At 39.9% G+C, this 17,696-nt stretch overlaps 1 protein-coding gene across 1 annotated transcript in view; it reads right to left on the bottom strand.

Moving 5' to 3' along the window:
- The window catches only part of LOC136317747 (CXXC-type zinc finger protein 1-like), a 102,451-nt gene that overhangs the window by 83,479 nt on the left and 1,276 nt on the right, over positions 1-17,696 (bottom strand). Inside the window, 1 exon segment of the mRNA XM_066250501.1 lies at positions 6,920-7,102. Coding sequence (XP_066106598.1) covers positions 6,920-7,102 — 183 coding nt within the window.

Here is a 17,696-nt window from a genome sequence, read left to right as displayed (position 1 = left end):
GCAAGAGGATTCCCTTTTCTCCACATCCTAACACTTGCTGTTTTTTGATTTATTAATGATAGCAATTCAGACAGATGTGAGGTGATATCTTATTCTGGTTTTAATTTACCTTTCTCTGATAATTAGTGATATTGAACGTTTTTTCATATGCCTGTTGGCCATATGTTTGTCCTCTTTGTAGAAGGGTCGATACAGGTCCTTTGCCCACTATTTAAATTGGATTGTTTGTTTTTTTGGTGTTGAATTTTATAAATTCTTTATAAATTATAAATATTAACAATTTAGCAGATGTCTAGTTGGTGAGTATGTAATTCCATTGAGTGAGTTATCTTTTAATTTTGTTGCTGGTTTCCTTTGCTGTATGAAAAAATTTTAATTTGATGTTATTACATTTGTTTATTTATTTTTTGTTGTTTCCCTTGCTTGAAGCGATGTGTCAGAAAAAATTAACTGTCCAAGATTTTTCTGCCTATGTTTCCTTCTATGATTTTAATGGTTTCAAAACATTTGGGTCTTAATATGTTTTATTTTTGTGTGTAATGTGAGATGGTCTAATTTTATTTTTTCAACATCATTTGTTGAATAAACTGTCTTTCTCCCATCCTATATTCTTACCTCCTTTGTCAAATACTAATTGACATTAAAAGCAGGAGTTTAAAAAGAAAGAAAAAAAATTAACAAAGAAACAGCAGACTTAAAGCACACACTAGATCAACTCAATTTAATAGATATCTTCAGAACCTTTCACCCTAAAGCAGCAGAATATACATTCTTTTCAAGTGCGCATTGTACATTCTCTAGGATAAACCACATGTTAGGGCACAAAAGTGGTCTCAACAAATTTAAGAAGATTGAAATCATATCAAACACTTACTCTGATCACAATGGCATGAAACTAGAAATCAACCACAACAGAAAAACTCAAAAATTCTCAAACACATAAAAACTAAATGGCAGGTTGTTAAATAACGAATGGATTAAGAATGAGATCAAAGAAGAAATTTTAAAAATTCCTAGAAACGAATGATAATGAGCATACAACAACTCAAAATTTATGGAACACAGCAAAATCAGTACTGAGAGGGAAGTTCATAGCACTACAGGCACACTTTAGGAAGCTAGAAAAAGCTCAAATAAACAACTTAACCCTGCATCTAAAAGAACTAGGAAAAGAACAGCAAGTAAAGCTCAAATATAGTAGAAGGAAGGAAATAATAAAGATCAGAGCAGAAATAAATGACATAGAGGCTAAAGAAACAATACAGAGGATCAATGAAACCAGGAGCTGGTTGTTTGAAAAGCTAAACAAGATCGATGAACCATTAACTAGACTCACCAAGAAAAACAGAGAGAACTCAAATAAATAAAATTAGAAATGAAAGTGGAGAAATAACAACTGACACAACAGAAATACAAAATATTGTAAGAAAATACTATAAAGAACTGTATTCCAAAAAACTAGACAACCTAGATGAAATGGAGAAATTCCTTGAAACATACGAACTTCCAAAAATCAATCTGGAAGAATCAGAAAACCTAAACAGACCGATTACAACAAATGAGATCAAAACAGTTATCAAAAAACTTCCAACAAAGAAAAGTCCAGGACCTGATGGCTTCACAAGTGAATTCTACCAAATAGTCAAAGAAGAACTAACTCTTATCCTTCTCAAGCTATTTCAAAAAATTCAAAAGGAAGGAAGACTTCCAAGCTCCTTTTATGAGGTGAGCATAATTCTGATTCCAAAACCAGGCAAAGACAACACAAAGAAAGAAAATTATAGGTCAATATCCCTGATGAATATAGACGCTAAAATCCTCAACAGGTCCTGGCTGGTTGGCTCAGCGGTAGAGTGTCGGCCTGGTGTGTGGGGGACCAGGGTTCGATTCCCGGCCAGGGCACATAGGAGAGGCGCCCATTTGCTTCTCCACCCGCCTCCCTCCTTCCTCTTTGTCTCTCTCTTCCCCTCCCGCAGCCAAGGCTCCATTGGAGCAAAGATGGCCTGGGCACTGGGGATGGCTCCTTGGCCTCTGCCCCAGGCACTAGAGTGGCTCTGGTCGTGGCAGAGCGATGCCCCGGAGGGGCAGAGCATCGCCCCCCAGTGAGCAGAGCATCGCCCCTGGTGGGCGTGCCGTGTGGATCCCGGTCGGGCGCATGCGGGAGTCTGTCTGACCATCTCTCCCTGTTTCTAGCTTCAGAAAAATACAAAAAAAAATCCTCAACAAAATATTAGCAAACCAGATCCAACAATATATGGAAAAAATCATACATCATGATCAAGTGGGATTTATTCTGGGGAAGCAAGGCTGGTACAATATTCACAAATCAATCACTGTGATTCATCACATAAACAAAAGGAAGAAGAAAAACCACATGATAATTTCAATAGATGCAGAAAAAGCATTTGATAAAATCCAGCACCCATTCATGATCAAAACTCTCAGCAAAGTGGGAACACAGGGAACATACCTCAACATGATAAAAGCCATCTATGACAAACCCACAGCCAACATCATACTCAATGGGCAAAAATTAAAAGCAATCCCCTTAAGATCAGGAACAAGGCAAGGGTGCCCCCTTTCATCACTCGTATTCAACATAGTTCTGGAAGTCCTAGCCACAGCAATTAGACAAGAAGAAGAAATAAAAGAAATTCAAGTTAGAAAAGAAGTAAAACTATCATTATTTGCAGATATGATATTGTATATAGAAAACCCTAAAATCTCAGTCAAAAAACTACTGGACCTGATAAATGAATTAAGCAAAGTGGCAGGAGGGGAAGAGAGAGACAAAGATAAAGGAGAGGGGGAAAGGTGGAGAAGCAGATGGGCACTTCTCCTGTGTGCCCTGACCAGGAATCGAACCCAGGACTTCCAGACACCAGGCGGATGCTTTACCGCTGAGCCAACCAGCCAGGGCCTGGCTTTAAGGTTTTTAAAAGCTAATCATGCATTAATTTTATGTAGAGAAATGAATTGATATAGTCTCTCATGACTTCAGAATTTTATGTCATTAGAAAGAATTTCACTGTACAAGAATAAAAAAATTCTCATTTTGTTTTCTTCTAGCACACTGACGGCTTCATTTTTACATTTAAATCTTTAATTCACCTGGAATTTATTTTTTTATTATTAAAAAGATTTTATCCACTTAAAATAGAGAAAGAGAGAAGGGGGAAGGAGTGGGAACATCAATTCATAGTTGCTTCTCGTATGTGTCTTGACCAGGCAAGCCTGTTGTTTAGAACTTGTGAACTCAGCATTCCAGGTTAACGCTTTATCCACTGCGCCACAGGTCAGGCCATCTGGAATTTATTTTAGTGTAGGACAGCGGTTCTCAACCTGTGGGTCGCGACCCCGGCTGGGGTCGAACTACCAAAACACAGGGGTCACCTAAAGCCATCGGAAAATACATATTTATTATACAATACACAGGTTGAGAACCACTGGTGTAGGAAGTACAGGAAAGTTCTAATTTTATTATTTTTTGTGAGTTCCATGAAATGTTTCCTTTTGTTGATGAATTTGATCTTTTCCTCATAAACAATACAAATCAAATAATTGACCCCATTTACATTTTTGCTATGACTCCAGGAAAATCAGAAACAAATTCACATCTAAGGAAAGAAATGAATTTCATAACCAATCCCAATTTTACCTCATGTTAATCTATTTGCTTTATATTTTCTGTGCTCCTACATTTATTTTTCAATTTTATGGGATATATTCTTATCAGGTTCTAAATATCCAGTGGAAAATAAAGTAGGCAATAAATGGACAAATAAGTTATAACTCATCTGGGCCTCAGTCATTTCCTGCTGTTCTTGGGTAAAGGCAAGACAGAGATCTCTGAGAAAGAGCTAGGGGAGGCCTGGGGATAAGAGGTTGAATGTAGTGGGGGAGCAGAAAAATAGAAACACAGATATGAGAGATATGATCTGCCTCATACCACCCAGAAGCACTAGCCTGAAAATGCCCACCCATAAGCCAAGTTAGAGGTTGCCAGAGAGGCCCATGTACTTATACCCGCAACTTATTTATTAGTGACTGATATGATTGTGTAGAGCTGACATGATCGGAGTTGGCAAACTATTTTGTAAAAGACCAGATAGTAAATACACAATGTTTTTAGGCCATATATAGTCTCTTTGGCAACTACTCAACTCTGCCATTGTAGCATGAAAGCAAATACAGATAATAAGTAAATAAATGAGTGTGGCTGTTTTCCAAGTAAACCTTATTGTTGGACACTGAAATTTGAATTTCATATAATTTTCACATGTCACAAAATACTCCTTTTTTACTTTTTTCAAGCATTTAAAACTATAAATAGTATTCTTAGCTTGAAGGCGGTAGAAAAACATCAAGGATCAGCAAATGAGGGGCTATAGTTTGCTGACCCTGATGAAGAGCCTAGATGAGGAAGTTTGTTATTGGGGGTATTTGTACAATTGTCTCTTGATACTTCATTTACAGTGCAGTGACCTCCCTTAGATACATAAAGTCTAGTTCTAGAAATTTATTGCAAGGAAATAATCATAGTCACACATACCCAAATTGAAAGAAAAGACTGCTATTCCACCTTGGATTACAACAATGAAAAAAACTGGACACATCCAAACATCCAGTAAAAGAGTAGTGGCTCAAAAACCCAAGGTTAGCCTGGGCTGGTTGGCTCAGTGGATAGAGCATCATCACAGTGTGTAGACATCCTGGGTTTGACCCCCAGTCAGGGCACACATGAGAAGTGACCATCTGCTTCTCATCCCTTCCCTCTCCCTCTTCTCTCTCTTCCCCTCTCTCAGCCAGTGTTTTGACTGCTTCAAGCATTGGCCCTGGGCACTGAAGATAGCTCAGTTGATTCAAGCATCAGTTCCAGACAGGGGCTGCTAGGTGGAGCCCAGTCCAGGCACATGTGGAAGTCTGTCTCTCTATCTCCCCTCCTCTCATTTTAAAAAAATATCCAAAAACCCAAGGTCAATCCTAAAGATTCCACCAGAAAAGTACAAGATCTAATGAGTGAATTCAGCAAAGTAGCAGGATACAAATTTAATATTTAAAAATCAGTGGCAGTTTGATATACTAATAATGAACTATCAGAAAGAGAAATTAAGAAAACAATCTCATTTACTACTGTGACAAAAAATAAGTACCTAGGAATAAATGTAACCAAGGTAAAAAGAGGTAAAAGATCTGCACTCAGAAAATGATAAGATACTGAAGAAAGAAATTAAGGAAGATACAAATAAGTAAAAGCATATATCATGTTCATGGATAGAAAAAAATTAATATAATTAAAATGTCTACACTACCCAAAACAATATCTACAGATTCATCACAATTCCTAATAAAATACCAATGGCATATCTCAAAGATCTAAAACAAATATTCCAAAAATTTACACGGAACCAAAAAAGACTATACTACAAGGTCATACTAATCAAAACAGCATAGTATTGGTACAAGAACAGGAATACAGATCAATGGAAAAGAATAGAGAGCACAGAAATAAACCCATGCCTTTATGATCAATTAATATTTGACAAAGGAGGCAAGAACATAAATGGGAGAAAGATAGTCTCTTCAATAAATGGTACTTGGAAAATTGGATGGGTACATGCAAAAGAATGAAACTAGACCAGCAACTTATACCATACACAAGGATAAACTCAAAATGCATTAGTCTTAAATGTTAGACTCAAAACCATAAAAATCCCAGAAGAAAGCATAGTAAAATTTCAGACATTTCTCATAGCAATATTTTTGCCAATATCTGTCCTAAGGGCGAAGAAACAAAGGAAAAAGTAGACAAATGGGACTATATCAAACTAAAAAGTTTTTGCACAGCAAAATAAACTATTAACAAAATGAAAAGAGAGCCTGACCTCTGGTGGTTCAGTGGACAAAGTGATGACCTAGAATGCAGAGGTCACCAGTTTGAAACCCCGGGCTTGCCCAGTCAAGGCACATACAAGAAGCAACTACGACAAGTTGATGCTTCCCCCAACACTTTCTCTCTCTTTCTAATCTCCTCTCTCTAAAAAAAATTAAACAAAAGAGAACCCACTGAATGGGAGAACATATTTGCTAATGACACATCTGATAAGTGGTTAATTTCCAAAATATAAAAAGAACTTACATAGCTCAACATCAAGAAGATAACCCAATTAAGAAATGAGCAGGGGAAGACAAGATGGCAATGGAGTAGGCAGATGTACCAACTTCCATCTCCCAGAACCAAAGTGGATTACAAACTAATTTTAAGATCCATCATCTGGGAAAACCAACTTTGGACTAAACTAAGAGGACTCTTCAACCAAGGAACACTGAAGAAGCCACACCAAGACTGGTAGGAAAAGTGGAAATGCAGAGAGGGCTGCCCAGCTCCCTGAAGCGAACAGCAGCCGGGAGAGACTCGCGAGGCAGGAGGTGAGTTTAGCAGAGAGGGGAGGGTCATGAATCCCAGGAACAAAGCCCCAGCCTGCAGCACCAGAGCCTAGAAGAGGCGTATGGACAGTATTTAGCTGGAAACAAGACAGGATACTGTTTGTGAGAAAGAGACAGATTTCTCAGTCCCAGGGTTCTTCTTAAGGGGACGGTGCAGAACACCTCTCTCACAACCACTCACCCGTGGCTCCGGGGGACAGGGAGAGAGGAGAGGACCAGAGTAGCAGGAAGAGAGTGTAATCTAGGAGGCACAGGGAGAAACATTTTGGGAGACAGCCACCCTAAACGCTGGGACGAGTCACTTCCCAAATCTGAAGTGAATATTTCCCCTGGAAACAGCAATACCAGCAAAGGGAAGCAGGACACCAGCCAAACAAGCTCTCCCGTGGCACTCAGAGCAGAGTCACTTAGGAGGAGGGAGCCTTCAGGACTAGAGTAGTGAGTGTTAGGGTCTGAGCTGCAGCGCACCCACCCACACAGCTGAGGGTTCCCTGGAGGGCGGGTGGCGGCGGAACGTGGAAGCATGGTTCTGTTGGCAAGGGTGGAAGCCGGCTGGCCACCACTGGGCCCAGGTGTGAGCTCGGTCTTGCCCAGTTGGGGAGGAGAGGACGTGCAAAAGCGGTCAAGCCCAGCTGTGGGCCGCCTGCAATCCAGTCTGCAGGGGAAGGGCGGGAATCCCAGAAGGGGTTGAGATCTGCCCTTGAGCAAGGGTGCAGGAGCACAGCCTTGCCCCACCTGTGAAACCGAGGCTTGTGACCTGACTTGGGAGCTGGCTCCTCCCGTGGGGGTGGAGCCAAAAACCCAGAACAGGCAGAGTCCCGCTACTGAGTGTAGGCATGCAGTCCCGCCTGGCCTTTGGAGCCAAGGCTTGCAGCCATCCCACGAGTAAGCTCCTCCTGAAGGGGCGGGATGAAAGCCTGGAATCAGGTGGAGACCTGCAGCTGAGCAAAGGTGCTCGCCACTGCCCTCAGGGCCAAGCATAACGCCACCCATGGGGGCGGGGTGAAGACCAAGGCCACCAAAGCTTGTAAACCTGAGAATGTGATCACAGCCACTCCTGTGAAGAAGAGGCAGAAACCACAGCAACAGCCCCAGTGGGCAGGCATTGGCAACACCCATACCCCAATGCCCTAGGCAGCAACAGCAGAGGGGTTGGCAGGCCTGTAGACAAACCATACCTAGGAAAGAGAGGCCACATTCAGTGGACTCCAGTGGCCAAAACCTTCTTTTACACAGACAAAATGAGAAGGCAGAGAGATGCAACACAAATGAATCAAGAGAAATCGCCAAAAAGGACCTGAATGAATCAGATATAACCAAATTATCAGATGCAGAGTTTAAAATAATGATTGTTAGGATGCTCAAAGATATTAGAACAACAATAGATGGTCATTACAAACACCTAAATAAAGAGATAGCAAATATAAAAAAAGAACATTGAAATAATAAAAAGGAATCAGTCAGAAATGACAAATACAATATCAGAAATGAAGAACACAATGGAAGGAATTAAAAGCAGGATGGATGAAGCTGAGAATTGAATCAGCGAGTTAAAGGACAAGATAAATAAAGGCACGGAAGCAGAGCAGAAAAAAGAAAAGAGAGTCAAAAAGTCTGAGGAAACTCTAAGAGAGCTCTGAGACAACATGAAAAGAAATAACACCTGCATCATAGGGGTTCCTGAAGAAAAAGAAAAAGAACAAGGGATAAAGACTTTCTTCAAGCATATCATTGCTGAAAACTTCCCTCAATTAAGGCAGGAAAACATCTCACATGTTCAGGAAGCCCAGAGAACTTCATTAAGGAGAAACTCAAAGAAATCAACACCAAGACACATCATAATTAAAATACCAAAGCTAAGTGATAAAGAGAAAATATTAAAAGCTGTTAGAGAAAAAAAGACTATCACCTACAAAAGAGCCCCCATAAGGATGTCTTCCAACTTCTCAATAGAAACACTTGAGGCCAGAAGGGAATTGCAAGAAATATTCAAAGTAATGCAGAACAAGAGCCTACAACCAAGACTACTTTATCCAGCAAGGCTATCATTTAAAATTGAAGGAGAAATAAAAAGTTTTCCAGACAAAAAAAAACAAAAAAAAACACAAAAAAACCTCGAGAAATTCACTACAACCAAACCAAGGCTGCAAGAAATGCTAAGGGGCCTGCTGTAAACAGATCAAATGAGAAAAAGAATATACCAAAAGAGGAATACAGTTTTAAAGAATAAAATGGCAATAAACATTTACATATCAATAATAACCTTAATGTAAATGGGTCAAATGATCCGATCAAAAGACATAGGGTAGCTGCGTGGATAACAGAACAGGACCCAAGCCCTGACCAGTTGGCTCAGTGGTAGAGCGTCGGCCTGGCGTGCAGAAGTCCCGGGTTCAATTCCCGGACAGGGCACACAGGAGAAGCACCCATCTGCTTCTCCACCCCTCCCCTCTCCTTCCTCTCTGTCTAGCTCTTCCCCTCCCACAGCCAAGGCTCCATTGGAGCAAAGATGGCCCAGGCGCTGGGGATGGCTCCTTGGCCTCTGCCCCAGGCGCTAGAGTGGCTCTGGTCGAGACAGAGCGACACCCCGAATGGGCAGAGTATGGCCCCCTGGTGGGCGTGCCAGGTGGATCCCGGTGGGGCGCATGCCGGAATCTGTCTGACTGCCTCCCCGTTTCCAGCTTCAGAAAAATACAAAAAAAAAAAAAGTGGTCTCAACAAATTTAAGAAGATTGAAATCATATCAAGTACTTTATCTGATCACAATGGCATGAAACTAGAAATCAACCACAACTGAAAAACTGAAAAATACTCAAACACTTGGAAACTAAATAGCATGTTATTAAATAACAAATGAGTAAACAATGATATTAAAGAAGAAATTAAAAAATTCCTAGAAATGTACGATAATGAGCATACATCAACTCAAAATTTATGGGACACAGCAAAAGCAGTCCGGAGAGGAAGTTCATAGTATTACAGGCATACCTCCAGAAGCTAGAAAAAGGTCAAATAAACAACTTGACCCTACATCTAAAAGAACTAGAAAAAGAACAGCAGGTAAAGCCCAGAGCTAGTAGAAGGAAGGAAATAATAAAGATCAGAGCAGAAATAAATGACATAGAGGCTAAAGAAACAATACAGAGGATCAATGAAACCAGGAGCCGGTTCTCTGAAAAGGTAAACCAGATCGATGAACCTTTAACTAGACTCACCAAGAAAAAAAGAGGGAGGACTCCAACAAATAAAATTAGAAATGAGAGTGGAGAAATAACAACCGACACAACAGAAATGCAAAATATTGTACGAAAACACTATGAAGAACTGTATGCCAAAAAAGTAGACAACCTAGATGAAATAGACCAATTCCTTGAAACATACAATCTTCCAAAAGTTAATCGGGAAGAATCAGAAAACCTAAACAGACCAATTACAACAAATGAGATTGAAAAAGTTATCAAAAAACTTCCAAAAAAGAAAAGTCCTGGGCCTGATGGCTTCACAAGTGAATTCTACCAAATATTCAAAGAAGAACTAACTCCTCTCTTTCTCAAGCTATTTCAAAAAATTCAAAAGGAAGGAAGACTTCCAAGCTCCTTTTATGAGGAGAGCATAATTCTGATTCCAAAACCAGGCAAAGACAACACAAAGAAAGAAAATTATAGGCCAATATCCCTGATGAATATAGATGCTAAAATCCTCAACAAAATATTAGCAAACCAGATCCAACAATATATGGAAAAAATAATACACCATGATGAAGTGGGATTTATTCTTGGGAGGCAAGGCTGGTACAATATTCACAAATCTATCTATGTGATTCATCACATAAACAAAAGGAAGAAGAAAAACCACATGATAATTTCAATAGATGCAGAAAAAACATTTGATAAAATCCAGCACCTATTCATGACTAAAACTCTGAGCAAAGTGAAAATACAAGGAACATACCTCAACATGATAAAGGCCAACTATGACAAACCCACAGCCAACATCATACTCAATGGGCAAAAATTAAAAGTAATCCCCTTAAGATCAGGAACAAGGCAGGGGTGCCCCCTTTCACAGCTATTATTCAACATAGTTCTGGAAGTCCTAGCCACAGTAATCAGACAAGAAAAAGAAGTAAAAGGCATCCAAACTGGAAAAGAAGAAGTAAAACTATCATTATTTGCAGACGATATGATATTGTATATAGAAAACCCTAAAGTCCCGGTCAAAAAACTACTAGACCTGATAAATGAATTCAGCAAGGTGGCAAGTATAAAATTAATACTCAGAAATCAGATGCATTTTTATACACTAACAATGAACTGTCAGAAAGGGAAATTAAGGAATCAATCCCCTTTACCATTACAAGCAAAAAAATATAGTACCTAGGAATAAATTTAACCAGGGAGATTAAAGACTTGTACTCAGAAAATTATAAAACATTGATAAAAGAAATCAGGGAAGATACAAACAAGTGGAAGCATATACCATGCTCATGGTTAGGAAGAATAAACATCATTAAAATGTCTATATTACCCAAAGCAATTTATAAATTCAATGCAATACTGATTAATATACCAATGATTTACTTCAAAGATATAGAACACATATTCCAAAAATTTATACGGAACCAAAAGTGAACAAGAATAGCCTCAGCAATCTTGAAAAGGAAGAATAAAGCGGGAGGTATCACACTTTCTGATATCAAGTTATACTATAAGGCCATTGTACTCAAAACAGCCTGGTACTGGCATAAGAACAGGCATATAGATCAATGGAACAGAACTGAGAACCCAGAAATGAACTCATACTTTTATGGACAACTGATATTTGACAAAGGAGGTAAGAGCATACATTGGAGTAAAGACAGCCTCTTCAACAAATGGTGTGGGGAAAATTGGACAGCTACTTGCAAAAAATGAAACTAGACCACGAACTTACACCATTCACAAAAATAAACTCAAAATGGATAAGAGACTTAAATGTAAGCCGTAAAACCATAAGCATCTTAGAAGAAAACATAGGCAGTAAGCTCTCTGACATCTCTCGCAGCAATATATTTGCCGATTTGTCTCCATAGGCAAGTGAAATAAAAGACAGGATAAACAAATGGGACTATATCAAACTAAAAAGCTTCTGCACAGCTAAAGACAATAAGAACAGAATAAAAAGACAAACTACACAATGGGAGAATATATTTGACAGTGCGTCTGATAAGGGGTTAATAACCAAAATTTATAAAGAACTTGTCAAACTTAATACCAGGAAGACAAACAACCCAATCAACAAATGGGCGAAAGAAATGAATAGACACTTCTCCAAAGAGGACATACAGATGGCCACTAGGCATATGAAAAAATGCTCAACATCATTAATCATTAGAGAAATGCAAATTAAAACCACAATGAGATATCACCTTATACCAGTCAGAATGGCGCTCATCAACAAAACAACAAGAAATAAGTCCTGGCAAGGATGTGGAGAAAAGAGAACCCTCCTGCACTGCTGGTGGGAATGCAGACTGGTGCAGCCACTGTGGAAAACAGTATGGAGATTCCTCAAGAAATTAAAACTCAAACTGCCTTTTGACCCAGCTATACCACTATTAGGAATATACCCCAAGAACACCATAGCACTGTTTGAAAAGATGAAATGCACCCCCATGGTCATGACAGCATTGTTCACAATAGCGAAGATCTGGAAACATCCCAAGTATCCGTCAGAGGACGAGTGGATTAAAAAGTTTTGGTACATATATACTATGGAATACTACTCAGCCATAAGAAACAATGACATCGGATCATTTACAACAACATGGATGGACCTTGATAACATTATACTGAGCGAAATAATTAAATCAGAAAAAACTAAGAACTATATGATTCCATACATAGGTGGGACAGAAAAATGAGATTCAGAGACATGGACAAGAGTGTGAAGGTTACAGGGTGGGATGGACGGGTGGGGAGGGGGTTGGGGGAGAGGAGGGGGACAAAGAAAACCAGTTAGAAGTTTACAGAAGACAATTGGACTTTGGGTGATGGGAATGCAGCATAATCAAATGTCAAAATAACCTAGAGATGTTTTCTCTGAACATATGTACCCTAATTTATCAATGTCACCCCATCAAAATTAATTTAAAAAAAAAGAATTTGTCTCACAGCTAATTCAGGCAGTTAGAAGAATAGTATAAGAATGCTAATTCTGCTCTTCAGGCCACATCCTGCAAAAGGGGCCCCAAGCAAATTGGTGATTTGGCTCTTCTGATTCTGCCAATTGGATTTAAAAAAATAGGTCAGGAATGCCCTGAAATGGAACTAACAATACAAGGGCATAAATTTAAAGGACTTTTAGATACTGGACCTGATGTATCTGTTATTGCTAAGCTACATTGGCCTCCTTCCTGGCCCACTCATGCAGCAGACAGAGAATTACAAGGTATAAGGCAGAGTAAATCCCCTCAGCAAAGTTCTAGTTTTTTACATTGGGAAGATTAAGAAGGTCATTCTGGATTTTTTAAGCCTTATGTGCTCCCTGAATGGCCAGTTAATTTGTGGGGTAGAGATGTTTTGAAAAATACGGGAGCATTGCTTGTCAGTCCTAAGGGTTTAGTCACTACTCAGATGCTTGATCGGGGATTTTTGCCCACTAAGGGACTAGGGAAAGAACAGCAAGGAATTCTCACCCCCATAGAAGTGGCTCCCAATACCTGAAGGTGTGGATTAGGATATCAAAATTTAGCATAGGGGCCTTGAGCTCCTGCTACCCCCAATAATGCATTATGCAGACCCAATTACTTGGAAATCAGATAATCCGGTATGGGTAGACCAATGGCCCCTTTCTCAGGAGAAACTTAGGTCAGCTGCTCAATTGCTACAAGAGCAGCTACAGCTTGGGCACATTGAACCATCTAATAGTCCATGGAATACACTTCCATATTTTGATCTTGTCACCTCCTTGATTATCAAGAGCCATAGCCGACCCTTACAGCTTATAGGTTTTGGGCCTAAAAATTATTGTTGTTCCTTTTTCAAAGGATCAACAACAATGGCTCTGAGAAACTTCCACTAAATGGCAAATCGCTTTTGCAAATCAATGGTCAACTTTATACTGAAACAGTCAACTTAAAATCAGCTCAAAGACTAGAATTATATGCCATTATCATGGCTTTTCAGCATTTGCCATATTCCTCCTTTAATCTATATACAGACAGTAAATATTACCTTATGGTTGTTTCCAGTATAAAGACTGCTGTCTTAGGGACAACTGCTGATGAACTATTTCAGCAGTTCCTCCTTCTTCAAAGACTTCTATGTCAACATAGAGCTCCATGTTTTATAGGCCATACTTGAGCTCACTCCATGCTCTCTGGAGCTTTAGCACAAGGGAATGTCCTGGTTGATCAAGCTACCCAAAAGAAAATTATTTGGAGCAACCATGACAGATTGAGCAATTTAGTCTCATACTATTCATCACCAGAACGCTGCAGCCCTGTGTAAACAGTTTCAACTTTTTCGGGAAGCAGCATGGCAGATTGGTAAATCCTGTCCAAGGTGTCCTATACTACAATCTGTCCCTTCATTTGGAGTTATCCCTCAAGGACTCCTACCAGGACAACTTTGGCAAATGGATGTTACTCATAAACCTTCATTTGGCAAACAGTCCTATGTCCACGTTACAGTGGATACTTACTCTGGATTTATAGTAACCTCTGCCAGAACAGGAGAGGCTGCTAAGCATGTTATAGCTCATTGTCTGTATGCATTTTTCTATTATTGGATTTCCTAAACTGGTTAAAACGGACAATGCTCCTGCGTATGTAGCAAAAGCATTTACTGTATTTTGTCAAACCTTTGGAATTCTGGGTATTTCTTACAATCTTTAAAGTCAAGGTATTATTAAAGTGTACCCAGCAAATATTTTTAAGGTCAATTTAAAAAAATTTAAAAGAAGGAGTCATATCCTGGAACTCCTATGGGTCTACCATATCATGCTTTTTACTTAAAAAATTTTTAAATTTCTTTTGAATGTTGATGAACAGATGTCAAATCTTTTTCTCCTGCAAACTTCTACCTTCTTTTATTTGATCCAGCTAATAACACTGTTTTGTCTTTTTCCAAATAGCTCCAGATATACAGAAAAGGTTTATATAGGCAAATGGAGATCTTTAAACCCCTCAGCGAGATCTTCTGAGCAGGGTTTTTAAGGCACCAAGAGGCAGGAAAAGCCCAATAGAGATCAGGTGAACTATCAGCTTTTAGGATACACCCTTAAAGGCTCCAATGCCCCAAAGGGGCCACATAGGATTTCATATGGGTCCTGCTTCAATAGTGAAAAGGAAGGTCATTGAGCTAAAACCTGCCAGGCTTACAAGCCTTTGCTGTGAGGAAAAAGGGACACTGGAAGGTAGGCTTCCCCCTCGCACCTCTAAGGGAGGGTTCAGTCTCTTCTAGCCCTGCTCCAGCCACCTATGACCTAATCTGGCCCAGAATGCTGGGGTTTTCCACTGAAGGCTGAAAGTGCCCAGGGCCACTGACCCCATCTACGACACTGTGGACGAGCCTAGGGTATTTATTCTAAGAAGCAGGCAAACTGATCTCATTTGCACAAGGGCCACTTAACTATGTCTTGCCTGAATAGTTAGGTTTTTTATTCTTCCCTCAAAGATTTCTGTTGTGGGTGTTGATAGTCCTATTTTCTGCTGTTTTTTAAATTTTTTATTTATTTATTTATTTATTTTGCATTTTTCCGAAGCTGGAAACGGGGAGGCAGTCAGACAGACTCCCGCATGCGCCCGATCGGGATCCACCCGTCATGCCCACCAGGGGGCGATGCTCTGCCCCTCTGGGGCGTCGCTCTGTTGCATCCAGAGTCATTCTAGCGCCTGAGGCAGAGGCCACAGAGCCATCCTCAGCACCCGGGCCATCTTTGCTCCAATGGAGCCTCGGCTGCGGGAGGAAAAGAGAGAGACAGGAAGGAGAGGGGGAGGGGTGGAGAAGCAGATGGGCACTTCTCTTGTGTACTCTGGCCAGGAATCGAACCCAGGACTCCTGCATGCCAGGCCGATGCTCTACCACTGAGCCAAACAGCCAAGGCCTGCTTTGTTTAATATATAGTGTTTCCTTTATTCCTCCTACCTCAATGCCTCACTCATATTTCAGGCTTGGTCCTACTCCTAATTTAGAGCTCTCTTTCCCTGTTTTGCCAACTTCTATTATGAATTTATCTTTGCCACCCAGCTTAGTGTATCCCAAGGTTCTCTTTACCACACCACAGTTGCAGAGCTCCAGGGAAACGCACCCTGGTCTAATCTCTCCAGGCAGAGGAGAACAGAAGCTCCATATCCACACACGCTGCAGATGGCTTTTCCAGTCTACCTGAATCATTACCAGCTAGAAGCAGTGGTCATTGGGACTTGGACGTGGGCTGCAAAGTATAGAATTGTGATAACAATTCCAGTGCCATGCAGACTTTTCCTGGATGTGGACTTTTCCTGGACTCCTGCTCCTTGTGAAAGCTCCTAACAAACTGTACTTTGGTTGGGTTTCATTTGCAGGGATTTGGAACGGTGTTGGTGCCAACTTGTACTTGGTGAACATGTTAAGGACACTACTCTTTTATGGATTGTTGTTGTATTGGCCAAGAGTTTGCTTAAAGGCTTTAATCAATGTAAAAAAAATAGAAGACTGGATAAAGAAGATGTGGCACATATACACTATGGTATACTACTCAGCCATAAGAAATGATGGCATCAGATCATTTACAACAAAATGGTGGGATCTTGAAAACATTTTACGGAGTGAAATAAGTAAAGCAGAAAAAACCAAGAACTGCATGATTCTATACATTGGTGGGACATAAAAACGAGACTAAGAGACATGGACAAGAGTGTGGTGGTTATGGGGGTGGGGTGTGAGGGATGGAGGTAGAGGGGAAGGGGAGGGGGAGGGGCACAAAGAAAACTAGATAGAAGGTGACCGAGGACAATCTGACTTTGGGTGATGTGTATGCAACATAATTGAATGACAACATAACCGGGACATGTTTTCTTTGAATATATGTACCCTGATTTATTGATGTCACACCATTAAAATTAATAAAAAATTTTTTAAAAAAGAAATGAGCAAAGGACCTGAATAGACACTTCTCCACAAAGGACATATAGATGGCCAATACGTATATGAAAAAATGAGCAGTGTCAGTAATCATCAGAGATGCAAATTAAATCCACAATAATATATCACCTCACACCTCTCAGAATGGCTATCATCAATAAATCAACAAGTAACAAGTGCTGGCAAGGAAGTAGGGAAAAGAGAACCCTCGTGCACTATCGGTGGGAATGCAGACTGGTGCAGCCATGGTGGAAAACAGTATGGAGTTTCCTCAAAAAAACTGAAAATGTAACTGCCTTTGACCCAGCTGTCCCACTTCTGGAAATATATCCAAAGAAACCCAAAACACTAATTTGAAAGAATATACACACCCCTATGTTCATTGTGGCATTATTTCCAATAGTCAAGATCTGGAAACAGCTCAAGTGCCCCTCAGTAGATGAGTGGATAATAAAGTGTGGTACATATACACAATGGAATACTATTCCACTGTAAAAAGGAAGGAAATTTTACTTTTTGGGACAGCAGGGATGGACCTGGAGGTTATTATGCTAAGTGAAATAAGCCAGTCAGAGTAAGACAAATACCATATGACCTCACTTTTATGTGTAATCTAATGAATTAAACTGATGATCAAAATAGAAACAGAGACATAGATACATGGAACAGACTGACAGCTGTCAGAGGGAAGGAGGTTGGGAGATTGGATGAGAGAAGGTGAAGGCATTTTTAAAAGCACTATATATCTATAACATATGTATAACATTTATATATTATATATTTTTGTATATTTATATTTACATATATGATATATAATACATATATACATACATAAAACACAGACACAGACATTGTGGTGATAGTGGAAAAGGAGGTGGGGTATGTGGAGGTGGGCAAAGGGGGGATTAATGGGGACAGAAAAGAGACTTTGCTTTGGGCATTGGGTGCATGATGCAGTGTGCAGATGATGTTTCATTGAGTTGTACACTTGAAACTTGTATGGTTTTGTGAACCAATATCACCTCAATAAATTCAGTTAAAAAAAAACCAAGGCCATCCAAAAGATGGATTGCTATGAGCCATTTCAACAGTTATCCTGTGGTCTGGAAAGATAGCAAATGTCAAATATTAACAACTGATGAG

Source organism: Saccopteryx bilineata, chromosome X, assembly GCF_036850765.1.
Source record: "Saccopteryx bilineata isolate mSacBil1 chromosome X, mSacBil1_pri_phased_curated, whole genome shotgun sequence".
NCBI classification, from domain to species: domain Eukaryota; kingdom Metazoa; phylum Chordata; class Mammalia; order Chiroptera; family Emballonuridae; genus Saccopteryx; species Saccopteryx bilineata.
Note: the sequence above shows the minus strand (reverse complement) of the source record. Positions and strands in the feature narration are given on the sequence as shown.